Below are 27,794 nucleotides of genomic sequence, written 5' to 3'. Positions count from 1 at the left end.
CCCGTGGCCAGAGAGGAATTAAAAATTTGGGTCAGAGCCCCTGCAATATCTTCCCTCGCCTCCCACAGCAGTCTAGGGCACAACTCATCCGGTCCAGTTTTAAACCTGCCAGCACCTCCAATACCACGTCACTCCCTATGTCAATTTGCTCAGGATCTTCAGTCTCTCTGCCCGAGTTCCATATCTACCTCCTCATTCTCTTGGGTGAATGTAGAAGCCAGGTATTTCTAATACAACTAGTATAGGTAAAAGATACCTGTTTAAGCATAAATATTTAGCCCCAGTTTTAAATACCCATTTAAAAATGAGAATTTCAGCACCCATAACCTCAGTTCATCTCAAAACATATAGCTTCAATAGATACATGAAACAGCACAATTCCATCATAGATTAAAACAGCACAGTTGCAAGACAATTTGACACTATGCTGCTGTCAAGGACTGAATTCCATGGCAACGAGGTGACAAGAGGCCAGTAACTAAAGCTCTATTGTTCTCTTTTTAGGCCATTAGTGATTACAGCGTGAACCACATTCCATTGCTTATTAGGCCGAAACATTTTAATGGATAAAACATTGGATCAAATATCACATTCCATAACATACAGACATGAAACAATTAAAAGCTCATGTTGCACATTGAACATGGACGGCTTGCCGTCAAATCAAATGTGTTTGAGTCTAACCCAAACCAATTAGGATTATATTGGGGTGTGATTAGATGACTTTGGACAGATATGAAAGGGTATAACTGAAAAAGTTTTGCCCCACCATTTTTAGTCAGTCAGTCTGTTCAGTCAGTCAGTCAGTCAGTCAGTTCAGTCAGTTCAGTCAGTTCAGTCAGTTCAGTCTGTTCAGTCAGTCAGTCTGTTCAGTCAGTCAGTCAGTCTGTTCAGTCAGTCAGTCAGTCTGTTCAGTCAGTCAGTCAGTCTGTTCAGTCAGTCAGTCAGTCTGTTCAGTCAGTCAGTCAGTCTGTTCAGTCAGTCAGTCAGTCTGTCTGTTCAGTCAGTCAGTCTGTCTGTTCAGTCAGTCTGTCTGTTCAGTCAGTCTGTCTGTTCAGTCAGTCTGTCTGTTCAGTCAGTCTGTCTGTTCAGTCAGTCTGTCTGTTCAGTCAGTCTGCCTGTCCAGCCAGTCTGCCTGTCCAGCCAGTCTGCCTGTCCAGCCAGTCTGCCTGTCCAGCCAGTCTGCCTGTCCAGTCAGTCTGTCTGTTCAGTCAGTCAGTCAGTCTGTTCAGTCAGTCAGTCAGTCTGTTCAGTCAGTCAGTCAGTCTGTTCAGTCAGTCAGTCAGTCTGTTCAGTCAGTCAGTCAGTCTGTTCAGTCAGTCAGTCAGTCTGTTCAGTCAGTCAGTCAGTCTGTTCAGTCAGTCAGTCAGTCTGTCTGTTCAGTCAGTCTGTCTGTTCAGTCAGTCTGTCTGTTCAGTCAGTCTGTCTGTTCAGTCAGTCTGTCTGTTCAGTCAGTCTGTCTGTTCAGTCAGTCTGTCTGTTCAGTCAGTCTGTCTGTTCAGTCAGTCTGCCTGTCCAGCCAGTCTGCCTGTCCAGCCAGTCTGCCTGTCCAGCCAGTCTGCCTGTCCAGCCAGTCTGCCTGTCCAGTCAGTCTGTCTGTTCAGTCAGTCTGTCTGTTCAGTCAGTCTGTCTGTTCAGTCAGTCTGCCTGTCCAGCCAGTCTGCCTGTCCAGCCAGTCTGCCTGTCCAGCCAGTCTGCCTGTCCAGCCAGTCTGCCTGTCCAGCCAGTCTGCCTGTCCAGTCAGTCTGCCTGTTTAGTCAGTCTGTCTGTTTAGTCAGTCTGTCTGTCTAGTCAGTCAGTCTGTCTAGTCAGTCTGCCTGTCTAGTCAGTCTGCCTGTCTAGTCAGTCTGCCTGTCTAGTCAGTCTGCCTGTCTAGTCAGTCTGCCTGTCTAGTCAGTCTGCCTGTCTAGTCAGTCTGCCTGTCGAGTCAGTCTGCCTGTCGAGTCAGTCTGCCTGTCGAGTCAGTCTGCCTGTCGAGTCAGTCTGCCTGTCGAGTCAGTCTGCCTGTCGAGTCAGTCTGCCTGTCGAGTCAGTCTGCCTGTCGAGTCAGTCTGCCTGTCGAGTCAGTCTGCCTGTCGAGTCAGTCTGCCTGTCTAGTCAGTCTGCCTGTCTAGTCAGTCTGCCTGTCTAGTCAGTCTGCCTGTCTAGTCAGTCTGCCTGTCTAGTCAGTCTGCCTGTCTAGTCAGTCTGTCTTTGTAGTGATGTAGTGTTTTTGAGTTTGAGTTTAGCTGAAGATTAGCTCTCTCTCTCTTCATATTTCATTTTCAGACTTTGACCTTTTAAAAGTTACTTTCGAGCTGTCTGCCTAAGCAAAAAGATAATGTCTCTAATTCTCTGAAAGCTTCAAATTGTCTACGCATTGCCTTTTAAATCACTTTCAAATTGTAATCAATAGAAGAAAAATAAAAGAATTCCTTTTGGCACCCGAGACGTTTTAACTGCTATTTCTGCTGAGGTCCAATAATCGCAAAGTGCTCCTGGTAACCGAATAGTAGGAATACTAGAAATTCCTTCAACTTTACAGTCAAATAATAGTAGGAATCTAACAACTTGGCGTAGTCCAATAATATTAAAAGATTCCTTCAGTGAAGACAGATGTAAAGTGTTCATTCAACACCCAACCAATATCCTCTGGCTCCACTCACAGGTTTCCCCCTTGATCTCAAATGGAAACACTATTCATGATCTGATGAATGATCATGCTGACCTGAAACATTAACTCTGTTTCTCTCCACAGATGCTGTCCGAAATCCTGCACATTTCCAGCATTTGCGTTCTTGTTTAAAATCACAGCAGTCCAGGTGGTGTCTAACCAGAATTTTATATATCTCAGTGCTTCTCCAGTCACACAGATTCCGGAAATCTTTACCTACAAACAGACCAGAAGAAATAGGAACAGGAGTCACTCATTCTGCCCTTTGAGCTGCTCCACCATTTAGTGAGATCACAGCTGGGCAGCACGGTAGCACAATGGTTAGCACTGTGGCTTCACAGCGCCAGCGTCTCGCGCTCCATTCCCTGCTGGGTCACTGTCTGTGCAGTGTCTGCACGTTCTCCCCATGTCTGCGTGGGTTTTCTCTGGGTGCTCCGGTTTCCTCCCACAGTCCAAAGCCTTGCAGTTTAGGTGGATTGGCCATGCTAAATTGCCCTTAGTGTCTAAAAAGGTTAGGAGGGGTTATTGGGTTAGGGGGATAGGGTGGAAGTGAGGGCTTAAGTGGGTCAGTGCAGACACGATGGGCCGAATGGCCTCCTTCTGCTCTGTATGTTCTATGATCTAACACTCACTAAGTCCACTTTCCTAACTTATCTGTGTTGCCTTTAATTCCCCTACTGATTAAAAACATATCGATCTCAGCCTTGCAACTGATCAAGGACTCGGCCTCCACATTTCCTGGGGTCAAAGAAATTATTTCCTCAATTGGCAGTCCCTCCATACCCAGAAGCATCCCAGTAAGCCTCCTCTGTACTGCCTCCAATGATAACATATCTTTTGTTAAATAACGGGAGCAAGACTGTACACAATGTTCTAAATGTGGCCTCACTGGTAGCTTGTAGTTACAGCAACACCTCTTCACTTTTATACTTCAGCCCCCTTGAAATAAAACATGCAGGACTAGGCTCAAACTATGGCCTCTCCTTCTATAATGTCCAACAAGGGAAAACATCCACTCTACGTCTGCCCCGTCAATCCCCTTTAGCATCTTATGTACCTCAGTTACATCTCCTCTCATTCTTCTAAACACCAGTGAGTATTGGCCTAAACTGCTCAAATCTCTCTCCACTTGACAATCAATCTAGCGAACCTTCTCTGAACCGCCTCAAATACATTTATGTCATTGTCCAAGTAAGGGACCAAAACTGTAGTACTCCAGATGTGGTCTCACCAACGCGCTACACAGTTACAACAGCACTGCACTACTTTATACTCTATTCCATTACCAATGAACGCCACCATTCCATTTGCCTTCCTTATTACCTGCTGCACCTGCAGACTGTCTGTGATTCGTGCACGAGGGCACCCAGATTCCGCTGTACAAAAGCATTATGAAGTTTCTCTCCATTTAGATAAGAAGTTGCCTTTTTATTCCTCTGACCAAAATGAATAACCTCACACTTATGCACGTTAAATTCCATCTGCCACATTTTGGCCCACTCACCTAACCATTAGTTTATTTCTTATTTCCACATTGCAACTTGCTTTCCCACCCATTTCAGTGTTAGCTGTAAATTTGGCTCTCGTACATTCTATCTGTCCCATCGTCATTAACTTGGATTGTAAATAGTTGGGGCCTGAGGGCCGAACCCTGTGGCACACCACTAGTTACAGCTTGCCAACCAGAAAAAGACAGATCAGCATAATCCAAGTCCCCTCACACCTGCTATTCTCTCTTCCAACCTCTTCCATCGCGCAGAAGATATAAAAGTCTGAGAACACGCACGAACAGATTCAAAAACAGCTTCTTCCATGTTGTTTCCAGACTCCTGAACCACCCTGTTATGGACTGAACTGATCTCTCCACGTATCTTCTGTACTGAAGATGTAGTACTACCCTCCAGATGCTTCATCCAATGTCTATGCATTTACATTGTGTATTTATCGTTGTGTCCTATGTCTTTCATGTATGGAACTGTACACAGAACAATTCTTTTCACTATACCGGAGTACGTGTCAATAAATCTAATATGATATAATGCCCTCTCTGCTGTCTGTTGTTTAGCCAATCCTCAATCCAAACTAATATATTACCTCTCAACACCATGGGATCTTACCTTGTTTATTATCTTTTATATTACACCGTATCAAATGTATTCTGGAAGTCCAAATACATCTACAGGACCCCCATTATCCACTTGGCCTGTTACATCTTCCAAGAACTCACAACAAATTTGTCAAACACAATTTACCCTTCACAAGACCACACTGACTGGTGGATTGCGGTTTGAATTTCCAAATGTCCAGTTACTACTTCCTCAATAATGGATTCCAACAGTTTCCCAACAACAGGCTTTAAACTAACTAGTTTCCTACTTTCTGCCGTTTTGAACAAGAGGGGTTACATTAGACTTTTCCTCTAATGCAGTGACATTGTCACTGGGTCAGTGTCTCCCTCCTGGTCTCTGTGAGGTTGTTTGTGGAGAGAAGCCGGAAGCGGCGGATAGTGAGAGTGGAGAATGTTCCTTGTTACACATTCGGCTCTCAGGCCGCACTGGGTTAGTCAACCCCGCCCCCCGACACTGACCTCTCACCTGACACCTCACAATTCGCGGGTGATTGACGCCAACTCCAGGCCAATGGGAGGAGAGGGGGCGGGACCGAGCAGGAGCGGCTGGTCCTCCAACCAATCGGAGCGAATGAGGAGGCGGGACTGGTCTGAGTGAAGCATGCGCAGTGTCATTAATGGCGACGTGAAGAAGGTTCTTACTCGGATTCGCAATCAGTAAAGGTGGGAATGGCGGGACGGAGGGATCAGCTGGGTCGTTAGACACGGTTCGTAAACATGTTATAGAAACAGGAAACCAGAAAAAAAACCTACCGGTACCCGGTGACCTGAGCGGTGGCTGCAGCTTTGTCACAGACAGAACTAACCGGCCGCCATCTTGTTTGCGTATTCCCAGAAATCCGCATGCGCACAAGCCTTTTTAATTGGGTTCTCGAAGCAGTCAAATGATAAAAGGCCAGTAATGGTAGAGAGGTTAAAATATGGAATGCTATAGTGGCTGGAATTAAATGAGTGCAGAGATCTCAAAGGGGTGTGGAGGAGATTACAGAGATCAGGATGATCACAACTAGAGGAAAAGAAGAATGGGAAATTTCAACTTTCGGTGCTTCTTCAAGGGAATCGTTTGTAGATCAGTGAGCACAGGGGGATGGATAAACAAGACTTGTGAGTAAGCACATGGGTAGCAGAGTTTTGGATGGGATGGAGGGGTTGTTGGAGGCCAGCTGGGAGTGTGTTAGAATAATTTGGCCGAGAGGTAACAAAGGTATGAATGATAATTTCTGCAGCAGATAAGAAGACACTAAGGCGGAGTCAGGCTGTGTTACTGAGGTGGAAATAGGTGATCTTGGTGGTGATGTGGATATGTGTTTGGAACCTCATCAGGTGTCACATATTTCACCAGCGTTGTGAACAGGCTGCTTCAGCCGTACACATTTGACAGGGATGGAATTGGTGGCAAGGGAGTGGAGTTTGTCGAGGGGACGAAGAGAATGGGTTTAGTCTTCTCAATATTTAAATAGTGGAAATTTCTGCTCCTCCAGTACTGGGTGTCAGACAAGTTCGGATGGTGTGTGTCTTGGAGTGAAACTTGCAGGTGATGGTTTTCTCATACATCTGCTGTCCTGGTCCATCCAGGTGGTGGAGGGTAAGGGTTTAGGAGATTTTGTCAAATTGTGATTCAGTTGTCGGTTGAGAAAATGTCTCTCCATTGCTCCTGTCACTCCCACTCCCTTCTCTCTCTTTCTCTCATCATTTCTGTCTCTCCCTCTCTGTCTCTCCACCACGACTCACTCTCTTTTTCTCTCCCTTTCTGTCTTTCTTGTCACATGGAATTCCCTCGCCCAGAGGATTGTGGATGATCCACCATTGAATATATTTAAGGTTAAGATGGTGAGATTTTTGGTCTCTCAGGAAGTCAAGGAGATGGGGAGCTGGCGGGAAAGGGGAAGGAAGACCAAGATCAGCCACAATCGTGTTCAATGGCAGAGCAGGTTTGACGGGCCGAATGGTCTACTGCTGCTCCTGTTTCTTGTATTCTTGCAGAGGCCCACGTCTTGTGTGGGCTCAGACTGGGTGGCAGGTTGCCTTCCCTTAAATACATTAGTGAACCAGTTGGGTTTTATAACAATCCAGCAGTTTTCATGGTCACTTTTTCCCAGTGCCGGCCCCACAAATGACCAGATTCATGCAGCTCAATTTCACAACCTGCCTTTGTGTTTTTGTGGGTTCTCTCTCACTTCCATATTTCTGTTTTAAATCAATTTGACAGAGTGTTACAAGGGGAAGATTTGCATTCAGGAAACTCGAGCCAAACATCACATCAGGATCTGAGAATCGCTCAATTTGTTGTAACGTGAATATCGGTGAATTTTGAACATGGAAGGCAAAAGCTCCGTTAACAGTGAGGAGAAACCATGGGAATGTGAGGAGGGATTCAGATCCACACCTCAACTGGAAATTCATCATCCCAGACACTCTGTGGAGAGGCCATTCACTTGCTCTGATTGTGGGAAGAGATTCTCTCGATCATCCAGCCTGCTGCAACACCAGCGAGTGCACACCGGGGAGAAACCATTCAACTGCTCCCTCTGTGGGAAGGGATTTGCTCAGTCGTCCAACCTGCTGAGACACCAGCTAGTTCACACTGGGAAGAGACCATTCATCTGCTCAGAGTGTGGGAAGGGATTCAGTCGGTCATCTGACTTGATGACGCACCAGCGGGTTCACACGGACGAGAGACCATTTAAATGTCCAGACTGTGGGAAGTGCTATAAAAGTTCCCGGGACCTGATACTCCATCAACGTGCTCACACCAACGAGCGACCGTTCAGATGCTCTCACTGTGGGACTGGGTTCAAGCAGTCATCTCAACTCCGTGAACACCAACGCACTCACACTGGGGAGAGGCCTTTCACCTGCTCCGCGTGCGGCAGTGGGTTCAGTAGGTCATCAAACCTGCGGACACACCAGCGCAGTCACACTGGGGAGAGACCTTACACTTGCTCTGAGTGTGGGAAGGGATTCACTCAGTTATCCACTCTGCTGAATCATCAGAGTGTTCACAATGAGAAGAGACCATTTAAATGCCCAGACTGCAGGAAGTGCTACAAAAGTTCCCGGGAACTGCTCCACCATCAACGTGTTCACACTGATGAGAAACCTTTTAAATGCCAAGACTGTGAGAAGTGCTTTAAAAGTTCCGGGGAACTGATGCGTCATCAACGTATTCACACTGACGAGAAACCTTTCAGGTGCTCTTACTGCGGAACTGGGTTCAAGACATCATCTGACCTCACTGTACACCAGCGAACTCACACTGGGGAGAGACCGTTCACCTGCTCCCAGTGTGGGAAGACATTCACTCAGTCATCCAGCCTGCTGGCACATCAGCGAGTTCACACTAGGGAGAGGCCATACACCTGCCCCAAGTGTGGGAAGAGATTCACACAGTCATCCAACCTGATGAGACACCAGCGAATTCACAAGTAATTACAGTGAGTGGACAATCTGATCAGCTGCTCTGCTGCTTCCCTCATTCCACTAGCTCCACTGGGCCAAACTGTCTCTAAAAATGCCCCTTGTCTGAGTGTGAACTCGGATCTATCTCCGGTTTCTTTCCGATCTCCTGTCATGTCCTGTTCAATCTCATCTTGATTACGAGACCTGCCTTCTGCTCCCTTGACCCAATTCTCACTAAACCGCTGACCATCCAACTTCCCCACATTAACTGATATCGTTACCAGTTCTCTCTCTCTTCTGGCTTTGGCCCTCTCACTTTTAAATACACTATCTTCACCTTTCCTGAGAAAACAACCTTTGACCCTAACTTCCTGCAAAGTACCACCCCATCTCCAAACTCCCTTTCCTCTCCAACATGGTGTCCCCCAAGGATCTATCCTTGGCCCCTCCTATTTCCCATCGACATGATGGCACTAGAATCCATAGAATCCCTAAAGTGCAGAAGGAGGCCATTCGACTGCTCAGGATTGCACTATACGCCTGAAAGAGCGCACTAGCAAGGCCCATAACCTCACCCTATCCCCATAACACCACCTAACCTGCACATCTTTGGACTGTGGTAGCACCCAGAGGAAACCCACACAGATTTGGGGAGAATGCGCAAACTCCATACTGACAGTTATCCAAGGCCAGATTCAAACCCGGTCCCTGGTGCTGTGAGGCAGCAATGCTATCCACTGTCCCGCTGTCCAAAAGTACCGTGTTAGTTTTCACATGGCCACTGACAACACCAAGCCCTACCTCACCACCACCCCTCTCCATTCCTCCACTGATACTAAATTATCAAACTGTTTATCCCACATCCACTGGATGAGCAGAAATTTCCTCCAATTAAAATTTGGGAAGATCAAAGCCGTTATCTCCAGTCACCATTTGAAATTACGTTCCCTAACTCCCGGGCCCATCCCTCTCCCTGGGAATTGTCTGAGGCTGAACCACACTCTGCACAATCTCCATGTCAGATTTAAATCCGACGAGTTTCTGATCACATATCTACACCATCGGAAATACCACGGAATTCCACCTCTGTAACGTTACCTGCCCCAGCTTGTCTGCTGCTGAAATCCTCATTCAAACCCACGTCAACTTGAGGTTTGACTATTCCAATGCATTCCTGACCAGCCTCTCTCATTGATCCTGCTTCCCAGCACCTGGAAAGCTGAAAGCATCCAAAACTCTTGCTGCTCATATGCTTTCCCACCCCAAATCTATTTCATTTTTATTCATTTTTCCACTTAAGGGGCTATTTAGCATGGCCAATCCACCTATCCTGCACATCTTTTGTGTTGTTGGGGTGAGACCCACACAGACACGGGGCGAATGTGCAAACTCCAATGTACAGTGACCCGGGATCGAACCCGTCCCCAGCACTGTGAGGCAGCAGTGCTAATAACTGCGCCACCATGCTGCCCTTTTCTCACCCCAAGTTGAGGGGAGAATATGGTGTAGTGGTCATGTCATCTGGACTAGTTATACAGAGGCTCAGGCGAATGATCTGGGGGCACGGGTTCAAATCTCAGCATGCTGACAAGGTGTGGGAGTGGGTAGAACATATTCCAGAGCTTTGTGTCGAGGCAACTGAAGGAGCAGGGCCACCAATGGTGCACAATTGAAATGGGGGGCAAGAGGGGCCACAATTAGAGGAGGGGGGGTTGTGTAAATAGATGGCTGTCTGCAAGTTGAGACATTGGTCTGCAGAATTTTGAATGACCTCAATTTTATAGATGGGAGAATGTGGCAGAGCTGTCAGGAGTACATTAGAATTGTCAACTCTGGAGGTAATCCATAGTATGTACTATGTGTTCATGTATGGAACGATCTGTCTGGACTGTACACAGAACAATACTTTTCACTGTACCTCGGTACCCGTGACAATAAATCCAAATCCAAGAATCATAACAGAATGCAGCAACCTGCACACAGGGGAACTTGGACAGCCAGCACGGGGATCAACCCTGTAACCCTGGCATTATTAGCACCACATTCTAATCATTCTCGAATCACTGAATCGTCGACCCTGCAGAATGGCCACTATCAGTGTTAGAAATCTTTCTATATTCCCAATTGCCATTTCATTTTGCCTTGCATCCCTTTCACCATTTAATCTCTCCTGCATTTCATAGACCTCTCAGAGCCTACTTGTGACAATAATAATCATTATTATTATTACACAATCGAGTTCAGGTCAGATTCCTGACTCAGGAGCATTAAAAGACCCCTGGATAGAAAGAACCACTGGCTTATGCACAATAATAATAATAATCTTTATTATTGTCACAAGTAGGCTTACACTACACTGCAATGAAGTAACTGTGGCACCTGTTCGGGTACACGGAGGAAGAATTCAGAATATCCAAATTATCTAAAGGAAAGGTTTCCTTAGGTAGGTGTATAATTTGATTCTTAATTTTATTGATTCCCGTCCCAGCGTACCCATTCGCCACATGATATCAAAACAATTCACTGTTCACTGGTTTTAACATTCAATGGCAGTGTTTATACCCAGTATCCCCTGCGGTGGGGAATGTCCTCCATTCACACCACAGGAGAGTAGTGCGCAAACGCAGTACCACCCGGTGTCTGGAGCATGTGCAGTGATAGCGATGGCAAGTCTCTTGTCTGTCATATCGCCAAATTGGTGAAGATGTGGAATGCGGAGGGAGCAATGGAGCTGGTGGGTGGACGTGGAGGTTTTCTAAACACCTGGTGAATGCCTCAAACCCCGAATATGAACCTGCGGGTCCCTCATTTGCAGCTCCGGGCTTTATCCCCCCAAAAGCCCAAGGTTAACTGTTGATTTAACGGGGAGAGAGCATTTGCGCCGGATTTTGGAGATGTAAAATATGGTGGGCGCGGCTTCAGCACATGTTCCCACCCAGGTCCTGCGCCTGACAAAAACATCAATTTAATTATTTTCTCACTCGTGGTTAACTAAGGTAGACATTCATCTGTTTCCATAGCGAGCAATTCCTGGAACTGGTCACTAGTCTGTTACCAAGGGTTTATAACTTGAGAGGCTCACACGCAACACGTGGCTGACCAGGACTCTCTCCCACTCTTGCCGTCAGACATTGGTGTGCTGAGAAGCATTTGCAGGTTGACACACTCAACCTGTTTGACCGGGTTATGAACATACTTTCCTTGGCCATCATGCCCTGGGGTAGAACTCGAATCCGGAGATTCTGGCTCAGAGGCAACCACACTGCTCCACAAGACCCCCCACCCACCTTGCCAGGCTATTTAATAATAATAATCTTTGTTGTCACAAGTAGGCTTACCTTAACATTGTAATGAAGTTACTGTGAAAAGCCCCCAATCACCACACTACGGCACCTGTTCGGGGACACAGAGGGAGAATTCAGAATGTTCAAATTACCTAACAGCACATCTTTCGGGACCAAAATTAACCAAATATTGAGGAGCAGTCCCTTCAGGTAACTATACAGGGGCTGCAACCTTTCACATTGAACAAATACTTGGCCCATGGACTCATCGAGGCTAAAAACATCACTTGCAGCCTAATGAACGGTCACACAGTTGTTAGCACTGTTGCTTCACAAGATCCCGGGTTCAATTTCTGGCTTGGATCACTGTCTGTGCGGAGTCTGCACGTTCTCCCCATGTATGCGTGGGTTTCTTCGGGTACTAATGTTTCCTCCCATAAGTCCCAAAAGACGTGCTTGTTAGGTGAATTGGATGGGAATAGAGGGATACGGACCCATGAAGTGTAGAAGATTTTAGTTCAGATGGGTAGCATGGTGGGCACGGGCTTGGAGGGCCGAAGGGCCTGTTCCTGTGCTGTACTTTTCTTTGTTCTTTGTTCTATTCTGAAGTCTCCCTCTGTGACCCGAACAGGCGCCGGAGTGTGGCGACTAGGGGCTTTTCATAGTATCTTCATTGCATTGTTAATATACGCCTACTTGTGACAGTAAAGATTATTTTTTTAAATTAAAATTTCCCTACTAGAGCTGATGAATGGTGGCCATTGTTCCCACAATCCCCCGTGGCCCAGAAACCGCTCGGTCCAATTGACTCATTGCGCAGGTGCTGATTGCGAATGCTCCAGGGCCAGCCAGCCGCGGGGCATTCTGGATGGCTCCTCTGTTCCGAGTCGGAGAGGACCGGGAAGCGGTGGTGCAGATGGGCTGCAGTAAACTGGTCAGGATATGGAATCCAGGGGGAGTGATGGAGCCAGCTCTGGACGGGGAGAGTTTCTCAACTCCTCAGTGAACGCCGTGTACCCAAAATAAGACGCTGCCGGAGCGAGTTTATGGCTCCGGTTCCTGAGCCTGGGATCAGGGCCAGGTGAACGGCCGCCATGATGGTTCAGAGAAAGGAAGAGCGCATGCGATGGCGTCTGGGTGACGTAGGAAAGAATGGGCAGAACCTTCAGGGTCTCTTTTCCAACTGGGTCCTAGTGCCCGGAAATATTATTCAGAATAGTTTAAAGTTGTTAATTGGAACTGCCTCACAGCGACTGAGACCCGGATTTGAATCCGAACTTGGGTGGCTGTCGTTGTGAAGTTTGCACGTTCTCCCCGTTTCTGCCTGGGTTTCTTCCGGTGCTCTGCTGTCCTCCCACAACCCAAAGATCTGCAGGTTAGGTGGGGTTATGGGGATAGGGTGGGGGAGTGGGCTTAGGCAGGATGTTCTTTGAGAAGGTCAGCTTTGCTGCACAGAGTGGTCTGGGCTAATCGGAGCGGAAGGTCTGCTCCTGATCTGTTTAAAACACCAATTTGTAGATCCAGATGGGAGCCCTTATGGGGGGAGAATGTAGGGCTTCCTCTGGCTGCTCGCCTCTCTTCTGTGTTTTCTTGTCCATGTTCAGGTGGCCCTGGAACGGAAAGTGTCCTCCAGTACACTTGACACTCTCCACAACTGTTGGTACCTCAGGGTGCAGAGTGCTTCTGAGACACTGGAAACAACATTCTGGTTCAGTTAAAGAGTTTTCCTTGTTTTTGTTGTGAATTTGCCTTCTTTTACTTTGATTGGGCAACATATTTGGGGAAATAAGAGAGAGAAGAATATTCCATAGAAATTAAAATTATTTGTTCTGAATTTCTATCTTGGGCAGACAGTGATACTGACACAGTCAACTCCTTTTACAGGGGATTGGAAGGAGAGGATGCCACACATTCACGATGAGTTGAAGATCACCAGCCTTTGATGTAGGAAAGGATCCGAAACATTAGTGTGACTGGAAAAGCACCGAGACCCACACCAACACACACCCGAGTGAGAGAGTTCCAGTGAACTGACTATGGAAAGGGCTTCAACTATTACACAACCTGAAAAACCATCACATCATTCACAGCGGGGAGACACTGTACAATTATTCTTTGTGTCAACGAGGCTTTAACTGATTACCCAATCCAGTGACACCATGGTGAAACCGTGGAAATGTGGGAACTGTGGGAAGGGTTTCAGCTCCCCATCTGCAGTGGAAACTCATAAACACAGTCACACTGGAGAGAAATTGTTCACTTGCTCCACCTGTGGAAAGGAATTCACTCAGTCATCCAGCCTAATGACACACCAGCGAGTTCACACTGGAAAGAAACCATACGATTGCTCTCAGTGTGGGAAGGGCTTCCGGTGTTCATCCCACCTCACTGAACATCTACGGGTTCACACTGGGGAGAGACCATTCCACTGCTCTGAGTGCGGGCAGAGGTTCACTTGTTCTTCCCACCTCATTCTACACAAGCGTGTCCACACTGGTGAGAGGCCATACGTCTGCTCTGTGTGTGGGATGGGATTCATTAGATCATCACATCTTCTTAGACACCAGCGTGTTCACACTGAAGAGAAAGCCTTCACCTGCACTGAGTGTGGGAAGAGTTTCACTAATTTACCTAATTTTCAGAATCACCAGCGAATTCACAATGGAGAGAAACCCTTTACCTGTGCTGAGTGTGGGAAGGGATTCGCTGCAAAATCGCAGCTTAGGACACATACACTTGTTCACACTGATGAGAGACCATTTCAATGTTCTGACTGTGAGAAGAGCTTTAAAAGCAGAAGAGAGTTGATGAACCACCAGCGTATCCATTCAGGGGAGAAGCCGTTCACCTGCCCCGTGTGCGATAGAGGATTCACTCAGCCATCCGCTCGTCTGAGTCACCAGAGAGTTCACATGTGATTACAGGGATTGGATTCCTACACCCAGGAATGAACTATGTTCATTCTGACAGTTCAGATTTATTTCCATTGATGTTAAACTCCAGCCCAGTTAATGGGATTATCAGAATGGACATGAATTGCATTAAACACAGTGTTGGAGTCCTTGATTTCTGTAAGATAAGAGGAGACTGATTGATATCCTGTTACCGACTGTTCCATTGTTGGGTCTTTTTTCCTTTGTTAATGGAACACTTGGATTTATGTAGCACCTCTCAAAACTTCCAGGATGTCCCAAAGTGCTTTACAGACAATGAGGTTCTTTTGAAGTATAGTCACTGTTGTAATGTAGGAAATGCAGCAGCCAGATTGTGTACAATAGGCTCCTACAATCACAAATAAGATGCTGGAAATACTCAGCAGGTCAGGCAGCATCTGTGAAGCAAGAAAGTGAGTTCAAAACAGAACTATGATTATGACCAGATTATCTGTTCAGTGCTCATCACCGAGGGCTTTATATTGAGCAGTTCACCCGAGAGAACTTCCTTCGAAATATCATCAAGGGAACTTTTACATCTAGCTGCAAGAGCAGATGGGGTTATATTGGAAGGTTTTCTCAGAAAGACAGTGCTGTATTCCCTCAGTACAGTGCTGTATTCCCTCAGTACAGTGCTGTATTCCCTCAGTACAGTGCTGTATTCCCTCAGTACAGTGCTGTATTCCCTCAGTACTGTGCTGTATTCCCTCAGTACAGTGCTGTATTCCCTCAGTACAGCATCGGAATACCAGCCGGATTTTATGGTCAGGTTTCTGGAGCTGAAGTTGAACCCACGTCATCCTGACTCAGATGGGAACGTAACCACTGAACAACAACACTCATCGTTAACTCGAGATTATTTCCGCTCTCTCGTCCTTGGTTGCTCTCCTGAACACATTAATCCATTGGGCTCTCGGACAAATCCAGGTGGATTCAACAGGTTTCCCGGGTTCGTGCTGATGCTACAGCAAGAGATCGAGAAGGTTTTTATTTCTGAATTCAAGAACTGGCATCAAGTATCACAACATGGTGACAATTTGAACTCAAGGCTTTGCCTTTCAAAGACTTTGGCCTTAACCATTCAGGCCATTTGTTACTTTCTGAGAGAAAGAGCTTGAGATGGAACTTGCCTCCAAACCAATTGCCAAGACTCCTGATTCTGATGTAAAATACCATTTAAAACCAGCAAGTCGGCATAATTGTTGCCAAAATTGCTAAAGTAAAATTATAGCTTTTCTATTTCAAACTTCGAAAGGGAGATTTACCTGAAGCCTTTAGGGAAATAAATTGAAGATTAAGAAAACCCGCCAGCCCCACAATACTGCAAATTGAATTTGAACTCATTTTGAAAATAAAAAACATCTAAACTCTTGATACCTGGAATCAAATTACAATGTCTGATTCCTGTTTTAAAGGTAGTAGGAATACTGGACAGTAACATTTCTCTAAGCCTCATGAATGAGATATCTAATGGGATGTGTGAAATTATATAAGAGCAAGTGATTGAGCACAGGAATAAAGTTAAGGAAAAATAACCCCACTAAATGGGAATTGGAATACCTCACTGTGGGTGTAGTTCAGTGGAATATATCAATGTGGTATTGATGTATATTTTAATAAAAGGAAAGTGTAGATGAGACTAATAAATTGATGGCTCTCTTGGAGATGTTTGTATCGTTGTGCATGAACTTTCAAAAAGAATTGCATTTGATAAAATGGCCAATGCCAAAGACATTGAAGCATTCAGGGGGAGATGAGCAAAAATATTTACAGACACATATAAGTGGGACTAGGCAGTAAATTATTCATTTTCAAGTGAGCTACATTTTATATTTACTGAAGTAAGCTAATAAGATCAAGGAAGCCATTTTGAAACTAACATTTAAATGAAAAGGGCATTTTGTATTCGGCAATTGATCTATTGTATTAATCAATGATGTGTATTAATTATTCACCAGTCAGAAACAAATTATTAATTAAGTAGTGTGCCTCAGTTGATTTTAATTGATGATTTAATAATCTGTTAGTGGTTGTGTTAAAAGACTTGGTTGTACCTAAAACTGTGTAAGCCTGTTTTAAATTCTATATTACAGCTTCTGTGAGAAGGAATGTATGATCTGATATGATGGTTAGCAACAAGTCTTCATACACTTGGTAACCTTATTTGTAACTGGAAAGTCACACAATGATGGGAGGGATACATTAAACATTCCCATTGTATCCCGATCTGCGACATTTACCAAAATGGTTGAAACCCAATCAAACCGATTCAGGTATGAAATTGACCAACCATTGAGTTCTGATTAGTTTATTCAAACTGAGGGAGGATCTACTTAGGTACTTAAAACCCGAGGAGAAGGTCTGTTGCCAGCCAAGTACTGGAATCCCCAAAGCAAGGTTCCCATCAGAATTGTTGTCAAAGAAGGGGTAAAAGAGGGATTATGTTTTTACAGCCTGATCAACCAAGAGAAATGGTAAAAGTCTGTTTTGTGTCAATAAGTTTCCCCTGTTCCTTCTGTGTCGATCAGTTTCCCCTTTTCCTTCTGTATCGATCAGTTTACCCTTTTCCTTCTGTATCGATCAGTTTACCCTTTTCCTTCTGTATCGATCAGTTTACCCTTTTCCTTCTGTATCGCTATGTATCTTTTTAAAAATACATCAGTTTCAATTTACCATCTGAAATTCCTGATTTCCTAACGTTAAGTCTTGTTCAAACTAAAACAATTGAGTGAACTGTTTACAAACACTGGTGGATTGGTTGATTGCAATTAGACTTAAACAATTCTATGTTTTAATATGAGATCACCTGAAAGTCTATGAATTGTCTGCATTGGATGGAACCCTTGTAGCCTCATGTGAGGATATCGGTGTGAGTGTGCAGCTGTGATTTGTCAAATTTAAAATAACTTATTAAGAAATGCTTTGTGAAATTCACTGAAGAATGAATCCCAGACATGTTCAAACAGTGTCCTAGGCCAAACTAGTTTCAGCTGATGCTTCATCAATGACCGGAGTCCCATGATAAGGTCAGAAGTGGGGATGCTCGCTGATGACTGCACAATGTTCACCATTTGCGACTCCTCAGTTACTGAAGCGTCCATGGCCAAATGCAGCGAGATAATATCTAGGTTTATACAGACAAGTGATAAGTTGCATTTGTGCCACACAAGTGCCAGACTATGACCACCTCCAACAAGAGAGGATCTAACTATTGCCCCTTGACATTAAATAGCATTACCATCATTGAATCCCTCGCTGTCAACATCCAAGGGGTTACCATTGACCAGAAACCAAACTGGACTAGCCATAAATATTGTGGCTGCAAGAGCAGATCAAAGGCTAGGATCCTACGGCGAGTAACTCACTTCCTGACTCCCTAAAGCCTGTGCACCATCTACAAGACACAAATCAGGAATATAATGGAATACTCCCCACTTGTCTGGATGGGTGCAGAACCAACAACACTCAAGACAAGGACAAAGTAACCAACTTGATTGGCACCCTATCCACAAACATTCACTCCCTTCACCACGTATGAAAAATGGCAGCTGTGTGTACCATCTACAAGATGCACTGCAGTAACTCACCAAGGCTCCTTAGGCAGCAACTTCCAAACTCAGCATCTCTACCATCTAGAAGCAGAATGGCAGCAGGTACCTGGGAACCACCACCTGGAAGTACCCCTCCAAATCACTAACCATTCCTATTTGGAAATATATATATTTAAAAATATATATTACTGGCAACATCCAGGGCCTGTACTGCGCTGTAATGTCCTATGTTCTATGTCACTGGGTCAAAATCCTTGAACTCCCTCCATAACCGCACAGTGGGTGTACCCACACCTAAGGGACTGCAGCAGATGAAGATGGCAGCTCACCACCACCTTCTCAAGGTCTTCTAGAGATGAGCAATAAATGGTGGCCGAGCCAATGACACCCACATTCCGTAAAAAAAATGTAAACTGTGACCGTAAAAGGAGAAATTTTTTTAAATCATCAAGGCATTGACTCATACTCCAATCAGGACAGAACGAAAAACACTGGTTATGGTCAACAGGAGTAACATTAAAGTAAAAGGGAATTGAGTTTGGACAATTGGAGGCTTGGAAGAAATAATACTGAATTAGAACGATCCACAAGATGGATGCAGGCAAAGGGAGAGCAGGAGAATCTTCAAATCCAAGCGCGATCTGTCACATTAATGATTTGTACATAGTCTTATTTGCTGGTAAATTAAAGTCGCCATAGCCCCAGATGACCATAGGCTGCTTTCCTCTTTGAGGGGGAGAGCTGACTGGTGGTGATTTAACCTGAGGATCACCACACCTCAGGCGAGGAGTAAGATTGAGAAGGCGGGGCCTTCATGAATAACCTCAGCTGGTTCAGGAATTGAACCTGCGCTGTTGACTTTATTCTGCATCACAAACCAGCTGTCTAGCCAACTGACCTCAACCAGCCCCCAGTTATATCCTAGTATTTTAGAATTAGCAGCTCTGCTAAGGATAAGGAATATCATTGAGTGACGTGTGGCGTGCTTATTCAAGTAAATATAATTAGCTAATTTTACCAGTCTCAGTGTGTCTTCTCAGGTATGTAATCAAGAAATCAGGAAAACAAGCTCATATCTTATAAAAAGCTGGATTGGCCAAAATTAATTGTGAGAACTGAGAGGGAGGAACTGAGGGAGATCAATATTAGTAGAGAAATGGTGTTGGGGAAATTGAGGGATTGAAGGCATAAATCCCCAGGGCCTGATATTCTGCATCCCAAAGTACTTAAACGAGTGGCTCTAGAAATAGTGGATGCATTGGTGGTCATCTTCCAGGATTCTATAGACTCTGGAACAGTTCCTGCAGATTGGAGGGTGGATTATGTAATTCCACTATTTAAAAAAGGGAGGTAGAGAGGAAACAGGGAATTATAGACCAATAAGCCTGATGCAGGAAGTGGGGAAATGTCTTGAATCCATTATCAAGGTTTTGTAGCTGAGCTCTTGGGAAAAAAGTGGCAGGATCGGACAGAGTCCGAGGGCAGCACGGTAGCATTGTGGTTAGCACAATCGCTTCACAGCTCCAGGGTCCCAGGTTCGATTCTCGGCTTGGGTCACTGTGCGGAGTCTGCACGTTCTCCCCGTGTGTGCGTGGGTTTCCTCCGGGTGCTCCAGTTTCCTCCCACAGTCCAAAGATGTGCAGGTTAGGTGGATTGGCCATGATAAATTGCCCATAGTGTCCAAAATTGCCCTTAGTGTTGGGTGGGGTTACTGGGTGATGGGGATAGGGTGGAGATGTGGGCTTGGGTAGGGTGCTCTTTCCAAGAGCCGGTTCAGACTCGATGGGCCGAATCGCCTCCTTCTGGACTGTAAATTCTATGAGTCAGCATGGATTTATGAAGGGAAAATTTAATTTTGAGGATGTAACTAGTAGAATTGATTTTTTTTTTAAATTTAGAGTACCCCATTCAATTTAGTGTGGCCAATCCACCTACCCTGTACATCTTTAGGTTGTGGGGGAGAAACCCATGCAAACACGGGGAGAATGTGCAAACTCTCCACGGACAGTGACCCAGAGCTGGGATCGAACCTGGGACCTCGGCGCCGTGAGACAGCAGTGCTAACCACTGATACATTTACATTGTATCCAACCTTGTGCAAAACCTATCATGGGAGCGTTTGATGGGCCAATGTAGAGGACCACTCCTCCACCCTCTCCCCGTAACCCCACCTAACCATTGGACATTCGGGGGAAATCTTTTAGAATGGGCAATCCACCTAACCTGTGCAACTTTGGACTGTGGGAGGAAACCGGAGCACCCGGAAGGAACCCACACAGCTACGGGAAGAAATTGCAAACTCTACACAGTCACCCAAGGCTGGAATCGAATCCCCTCCCTCTGATCTCCAGTCAGCCTCTGTTCGAATGAAAAGAGCCCCAGTTTCTCTAATCTCTCCTGCTAACTAAAGCCTCTCTTCCCTGGGATCATCTCAGTGAATCTCTTCTACACCCTCTCCATGGCCTTGACATCCTTCCTGGTGTAAGATCCCCAAAACCTGAAGTTATATTCTAACTGCAGCCTCACCAATGATTTGTACAGATTTACATGACCTCTGTCCTTTTGTACTTCACACCCAGAATTATAAAACCTTGGATCTCATGTGTTTTTTAAACACTTTATCAACTTGTCCGCCCACATTTAAACATTTGTGTATCTGAACTCCTTTTAGGGTTTGGGAGATATTAACATGGCTGAAATACATTGACATCCAATGTCTGATATAATGTGTGTTATGGGAGAGAGAAGTTTAGTCTCAGTTAGAAACTCAAGCAGGCGCTTCACTGCAGACAGGTCACCTTGGAAACGCTGATAAGACATTCCTTCACTGCAGACAGGTCACCGTGGAAACGCTGATAAGACATTCCATTCCACAGAATCGACTCATTGGAAACTCTAATCGGATTGGGGAGAGGACAGAGTTTGTCTGTTATTAACCTCAACATAAACTTAAACCAGAGTGAATAATGGAACAGATTAAATTCTAATGTGTGATGTTTGTAGCTACAGTAATGGAATTATCAGAATTAACAGAATTAACAGGTAGGGTAGTTTAGGGAAAATGAGGAAATTACTGAAGAAACGTAACTGCTGGGAACCAGGAATGTGTCCTTGTAAATCAGATTAGAGAAATTCCTGCTGTCTTTTCCTCACTTGCTGCATGAACTGTGTTCTGGACTGGCCACCAAACCTCAGGAAAGATACATTGCACTTGGTAACTGTCCAGTACACATTGACCATGATGAAGTGAGGCTGGTGAACTGAGTGAGTCCCTTCCCACACACAGAGAACATTAACGGTCGCTCCTCAGTGTGAACAGGTCGATGAATCTCCAGGTCTGATTAAATCTGTTCCACAGTCCCCAGATTTCAAAGGTTTCTTTCAGCGTGACTACATATCGTTGGAAAGGTCAGACCATCGGCTAAAATGTCATCCACATTCCGAGCACAGGAACTGTTTCTCCCACATTGAACAGGGTCTTTGAACAAAGAACAATACAGCACAGGAACAGGCCCTTCGGCCCTCCAAGCCTGTACCGGTCATAATACCAACCTTTTCCAAACCCTCAGTACATCCTTGTGCCATATCCCTCTATACCCATCCTATCCATGTCTTTGTCAAGATGCCTTTTGAACACCGTTAATGTATCTGCTTCCACAACCTCCCCTGGCAATGCGTTCCAGGCACTCACCACCCTCTGCGTAAAAAAACCTGCTCGCACATCTCCTCTAAACTTTGCACCACGGATCTTAAACCTATGTCCCCTGGTGACTGACCCCTCCACACGAGGAAAGAGTGCCTGCCCATCCACTCTATCTATGCCCCTCATAATCTTGTCGACCTCTATCAGGTTAACCCTCAACCTCTGTCTTTCCAATGAAAACAATCCGAGTCTATTCAGCCTCTCCACATCGCTAACACCCTCCAGACTCGGCAACATCCTGGTAAACCTCCTCTGCACCCTCTCCAAAGCCTCCACATCCTTCTGGAACTGTGGCGACCAGAATTGTGGACAATATTCCAAGTGTGGCCTTAACAAGGTTTTATACAACGGTAGCACGACTTGCCAGTTTTTATACTTGATGCCCCGTCAAATGAAGGCAAGCATTCCATATGTTTTCTTGAGTACCTTGTCCATTTGTGCTGCCAACTTCAAAGGTCTGTGCACATGCACACACAGATCTCTCTGGCTTTCTATATTCCTAGGAGTTTTGCCATTTACGGTATATTTCCCCTCATAATATAACAATATTCTCCAGTAATGCTACTCTCCCACCCCTTTTACATCCCTCTCTATCACTCCTGAAGCATCTATATCCTCCAACGTTCAGCTGCCAATACTGCTCTTCCTTTAAACATGTTTCTGTGATAGCCACAACATCGTAATTCCAAGTGCTAATAAGTGCTCTAAGTTCATCTGCCTCCCCACTATACTTCTGGCATTGAAACAAATACACTTCAAACCACTATGTTTGAGCAGACAGGGTGATGTTGTTCTCTTATTTTTGTTCTCCAATTCCCCTTCAATTATCACACCTTCTACGCTAGCGCTCTGGTTCCCATCCCCCTGACGTACTAGTTTAAATCCTCCCAAGTGACTCTAGCAAACCTCCCAACCAGGATATTGGTGTCCCTCCAGTTTAGATGCAATACATCCTTCCTGTACAGATCACACCTGCCTTGGAAAAGATCCCAGTGGCTGTTCACCCTCCCCCTTCAGGATGTCCTGTGTTCATTCAGAGACATCCTGGACCCTGGCAGCAGGGAGGCAACATGCCATCCTGGAGTCTCTTTCCCGTCCACATAAGCACCTATCTGTGCCCCTTCCTGTAGAGTCCCCTATAACTATTGTTCTCCCGCACTTTGCCCTCCCCTGCTGAACAACAGAGCCAGTTGTGGTGCCACTGTTCAGGCTGCTGTTGTTGTTTTCCCCACTGGACTATTCCCCACCCCCCCCCCCCCCCCCCAACAGTATCCAAAACGGTATACCTGTTAGAGAGGGGGACAGCCATAGGGGATTCCTGCACTGCCTGCCTTCCCTTGCTAGCGGTCACTCACCTGTCTGATCTAATGAACAGACCGTGCAAATAACTTTAACCAGTTACACAGCCTGAAAAAAACATCACACCATTCACAGCAGGGAGACACCGTGCACGTGTCCTGTGTGGACGAGGCTTCAACTGATCATCCAACCTGGAGAGACACAAGGACACCGGCATCATGGAGAAAATGTGGAAATGAGGACTGGTAAACGGTTCAAATGTTCAGCTCAGCTGGAAAATCATCGACGCAGTCACAATGGGGAGAAGCCAATCATCTGTTCTGTGAGTGGGAAGGGATTCAGAAGGTCAGCCAGCCTCATGTCACACCAACAAATTCACACTGAGGAAAGGCCATTCAGCTGCACTCACTGTGAAAAAGAGGTTCAGGCGGTTATCTAACCTCAATGTATACCAACATGTTCATACTGGGGAAAGACTGTTCACTTGCTCCGTGGGTGGGAAGAGATTCATTCATTCATCCAGCCTTCTGATACACAAGCAAATACACACCAAGGAGAATCCACTTACTTGTACTCAGTGTAGGAAGAATTTCAGGCAGTCATCCACTCTCATTGCACACCAACATATTCACACTGGGGAAACTTCATCTGCTCTGTATGTGGGAAGAGATACTCTCAAGGCAGCAGCCTGCTGTTTGTTACACACACGTACACACACAGGGGAGAAGCCATTCATCTGCTCTGTGTGTGGAAAAGGATTCACTCAGTCATTTAACCTCTTGACACATGAACAGCTACATGAGTGACTGAAAAGACTGGATTTTGCTGTTATTGCTGCTGTCAATCACATACAAGATTGATAGTCTTACAATATTTGGTTTATTTCTGCTGATGTCAACAACCCCTATAACTGGCTGCAGTTTAATATTCTGGATTTGTCACTGAACTTGGGGCTGCAGGGACTCTTTTTAAAATCATCTTTCCTCTTTATTCAATGTCTCTCTCAGGAACACACTTGCTATAGTGTTATGAACTTTTACTTTAATCCTAAATAGTTTTTGGTTTCTGAAACATTCCACTTGATCTCCCAATTGGAAAATGCTGATTAACCCTTGCTGACAATTCTTTCTGACTTACACATTCTTCACTGTGACACCACCATTATGAAATTAAATTATCAACATGAAATAAAACCATAAAATATTTCACAGGTTCATCAATAGAAACTTAATCAACATTATTATTGATGAAGTTTGGAAGTTGCTGAGTTAAATCATTTCTGACACAGCAGCAGCAACATTTGGTAAAGGTGGAACCCACAACAAAGACGGTTTTGAGACCCACTCAGCAGAGATGACATCTGTCATTGAAGCAAAAGGCAAAGCCGACCTGATGCCCAACATAAACCCAAGAGCTAGAACACTGCATCACTTGGGACTTGAACATTGTCAAGACTATTGCGTAAAAGGTGGAGATGCTGTGCAGATAAACACTGGAGCAGCCTCTGTCAAGAAATCTGAAACCAAAGATAGTTTCATATTTCTTTCGGTTTCAGATTCCAGCATCAGCAGTAATTTGCTTTTATCAAGGAATCTGAAATGCCTTTGATTATGGATTATTAAAAAAATTTTTTTAGAGTACCCAAGTCATTTTATCCAATTAAGGGGCAATTTAGCACAGCCAATCCACCTACCCTGCACGTTTTTGGGTTGTGGGAGCGAAACCCACGCAAACACGGGGAGAACGTGCACACTCCACAGATTGACCCGGAGCCAGGATCGAACCAGGCACCGGCGCCGTGAGGCAGCAGTGCAAACCACTGCACCACCGTGCTGCCCTGATTATGGATTAGGGTGAAGTTCTCACCAACAGATGTAAACATGTCCCCCTGGGTTGAACACGACTGTGAGCTGTACCCCTGGTGAGATGGACACCTCCCGGTCTCTTTGACTCTCCTGCAGCTTCCTGTCATGGTTGAGTTGGACAAGCAATCCTCATCACATGAACTGGAAAAGGCCATTGATTGTTGAGAAAGCAGAAAGGCACCCAGCAAGGATGGCATTCCAACTGAACTGTTCAAACACAAAGTCTCATCGACTGTCACACCTTCATGGCCTGCTCCTCCTCTGTTGTTGGCTGTTCCTCATTTCGAGGATGACATCTACTCAGAGTCATGTGTTTTCTCTTGTGGTCTTTTTGCGATGGGAGAAGGTGTTTCTCGACCTGCAGATCTTTGGCAGAGATCCCTCTCTGCTACTCTCTGCCTCTTCATTGAGGCGTCGGAATTCAAAAGTAATAATAATAATAATCTTTATTATTGTCACACGTAGGCTTGCATTATCAGTGTAATGAAGTTACTGTGAAAATCCCCCAGTCACCACACTCTGGAGCCTGTTTGGGTGACTAATTCACCTAACAAGCATGTCTTTCGGGGAGAATATGCAGACTCCGCACAGACAGTGACCCAAGTGGGAATCGAACATGGGACCCTGGGACTCTGAAGCAATGGTGCTAACCACTGTGCTACCATGCTGCCCTAATGATGCAGTTTGGTGGGCATGTTGTCACGATAGTGACTGATTGGCAGGTATTAGACAGGAGCTGAGGAGCATAAAGTGGGAACAATTGTTCGTGGGGAAATGCACAACAGTAATGTGGTGGTTATTTAAGGAGCACTTGCTGCGAGTGCTGGATAGTTTTGTCCCACTGAGACGAGGAAGGAATGGTAAGCTGAATGAATCTTGGATGACAAGAGAAATGGAGCTGCTAGTCAAGAGGAAGACGAAGCTTACGCAAGGTTGAGGAAGCAAGGATCTTGCACGGCTCTAGAGGGTTACAAGGTAGCCAGGAAGCAACTCATAAATGGACTGAGGAGAGCTAGAAGGGGGCATGAAAAAGCCGTGGCGGGAAGGATTCGGGAAAACCCCAAGGCGTTCTACACTTATGTGAGAAATAAGAGGATGATCAGAGTGAGAAGAGGGCCGATCAGGGATAGTGGAGGGAACTTGTGCCTAGAGTCTGAGGAGATGTGGGAGGCCCCAAATGAATATTTTGCTTCAGTATTCACGAGAGAGAGGGACCTTGTTGCTCATGAGAGCAGTGTGAACTAGGTTAATAGACTCAAACAGGTTGACATTAAGAAGGAGGGTGTGCTGGAAATTTTGAAAAGGATCAAGATAGATAAGTCCCCTGTGCCTGACGGGATTTACCCAAGGTTACTACGGGAAGCGAGGGAGGAGATTGCTGCGCTGTTGGCGATGATCTTTGCGTCCTCGCTCTACACTGGAGTAGTACCAGATGATTGGAGGGAGGCAAATGTTGTTCCCCTGTTCAAGAAAGGGAATAAGGAAATCCCTGGGAATTACAGAGCCATCAGTCTTACGTCTGTGGTGAGCAAAGTACTGCAACGGATTCTGAGAGGTAGGATTTATGATTACTTAGAAAACCATAGTTTGATGAACCATAGGCAGGTCATGCCTCACAAGCCTCATTGAATTCTTTGAGGATGTGACGAGACACATTGATGAAGGTCGGGCAGTGGATATGGTGTATATGGATTTCAGTAAGACATTTGCTAAGTTTCCCCATGGTAGGCTCATTCAGAAAGGTAGGGGGCATGGGATACAGGGAAATTTGGCTGTCTGGATACAGAATTCGCTGGCCAATAGAAGACAGTGGGTAGTAGTGGATGGAAAGTATTCCACCTGGTGGTCGGTGACCAGTGTCCTGCAGGGATCTGTTCTTGGACCTCTGCTCTTTGTAGTTTTTAAAAATGACTTGGATGAGGAAGTGGAAGGGTGGATTAGTACGTTTGCCGATGACACAAAGATTGGGGGAGTTGTAGATAGTGTTGAGGGCTGATGCAGGTTACAACAGGACATTGACAGAATGCAGAGCGGGCTGTGAAGTGGCAGATGGAGTTCAACCTAGATAAATGTGAAGTGATTCATTTTGGAAGGTCGAATTTGAATGCTGAATACAGGATTAAAAGGCAGGATTCTTGGAAGTGTGGAAGAACAGAGAGATCTTGGGGTCCGCATACAGAGATCCCTCAAAGTTGCCACCCAGGTTGATAGGATTGTTAAGAAGGCGTATGGTGTGTTAGCTTTCATTAACAGGGGGGTTGAGTTTAAGAGCCGCGAGGTTTTGCTGCAGCATGATAAAACCCTACTTAGACCACTCTTGGAATATTGTGTCCAGTTCTGGTCGCCTCATTATAGGAATGATGTAGATGCTTTGGAGAGGGTACAGAGGAGATTTACCAAGATGCTGCCTGGACTGGAGGGCATGTCTTATGAAGAAAGGTTGAGTGAGCGAGGGCTTTTCTCACTGGAGCGAAGGAGGAAGAGAGGTGACTTGATAGAGGTGTACAAGGTAATGGGAAGCACGGATAGAGTGGAGAGCCAGAGACTTTTCCCCAGGGCGGAAATGGCTGTCACAAGGGGACATAATTTTAAGATGATTGGAGGAAGGTATAGGGGAGATGTCAGAGGTAGGTTCTTTACACCGAAAGTGGTGGGTGCGTGGAATGCACTGCCAGCAGAGGGCGTGGAGTCAGAAACATTAGGAAGTTTTGGCATATGGACAGCAGTAAATTGAAAGGGTGTAGGTTAGGTTGATCTGAGATTAGGATAAATGGTCGGCACAACATCATGGGCCGAAGGGCCTGAACTGTGCTGTACTGTTCTATGTTCTAAACTCTTCCCAGTCATTACGGTCAATGCGTATTACATAACTGGGGAGTGAACAGGAGTGGAGTAAATTCAGAGACAGGCAAGGAAGCACCCACATATTAGCCTTGACCAGAACACCAGCGTTTTCAGCATTGTTTCTCCAGAGCTATT

At 45.5% G+C, this 27,794-nt stretch overlaps 3 protein-coding genes across 4 annotated transcripts in view; 2 read left to right on the top strand and 1 right to left on the bottom strand.

The window, feature by feature from the left end:
- Positions 1-27,794, bottom strand: part of LOC140419002 (uncharacterized) — a 283,990-nt gene that overhangs the window by 102,036 nt on the left and 154,160 nt on the right. The window lies entirely within an intron of this gene.
- Positions 1-27,794, top strand: part of LOC140418987 (uncharacterized) — a 384,502-nt gene that overhangs the window by 240,886 nt on the left and 115,822 nt on the right. The gene's annotated exons all lie outside the window — the stretch shown is intronic.
- LOC140418991 (uncharacterized) lies at positions 5,374-17,315 on the top strand. Of its 2 annotated transcripts, none has more exons than XM_072502691.1 (3): positions 5,374-5,488; positions 6,991-8,215; positions 13,349-17,315. In XM_072502691.1, exon 2 carries the CDS (start codon positions 7,098-7,100, stop codon positions 8,208-8,210), a length of 1,113 nt encoding a protein of 370 aa, XP_072358792.1. In that variant the 5' UTR covers positions 5,374-5,488; positions 6,991-7,097; the 3' UTR covers positions 8,211-8,215; positions 13,349-17,315. The 2 variants fall into 2 exon arrangements, with proteins under 2 accessions (XP_072358792.1, XP_072358793.1); XM_072502692.1 differs by having other exon boundaries at positions 5,382-5,444.

The sequence above is a fragment of the Scyliorhinus torazame genome, chromosome 5, assembly GCF_047496885.1.
Source record: "Scyliorhinus torazame isolate Kashiwa2021f chromosome 5, sScyTor2.1, whole genome shotgun sequence".
Lineage (NCBI taxonomy): Eukaryota > Metazoa > Chordata > Chondrichthyes > Carcharhiniformes > Scyliorhinidae > Scyliorhinus > Scyliorhinus torazame.
This window is presented reverse-complemented; position numbering and strand designations above follow the sequence as displayed.

Excerpts from the sequence above, each read along its gene's own strand:
- LOC140418991 (XM_072502691.1), top strand. The coding sequence starts at position 7,098 with ATGGAAGGCAAAAGCTCCGTTAACAGTGAGGAGAAACCATGGGAATGT.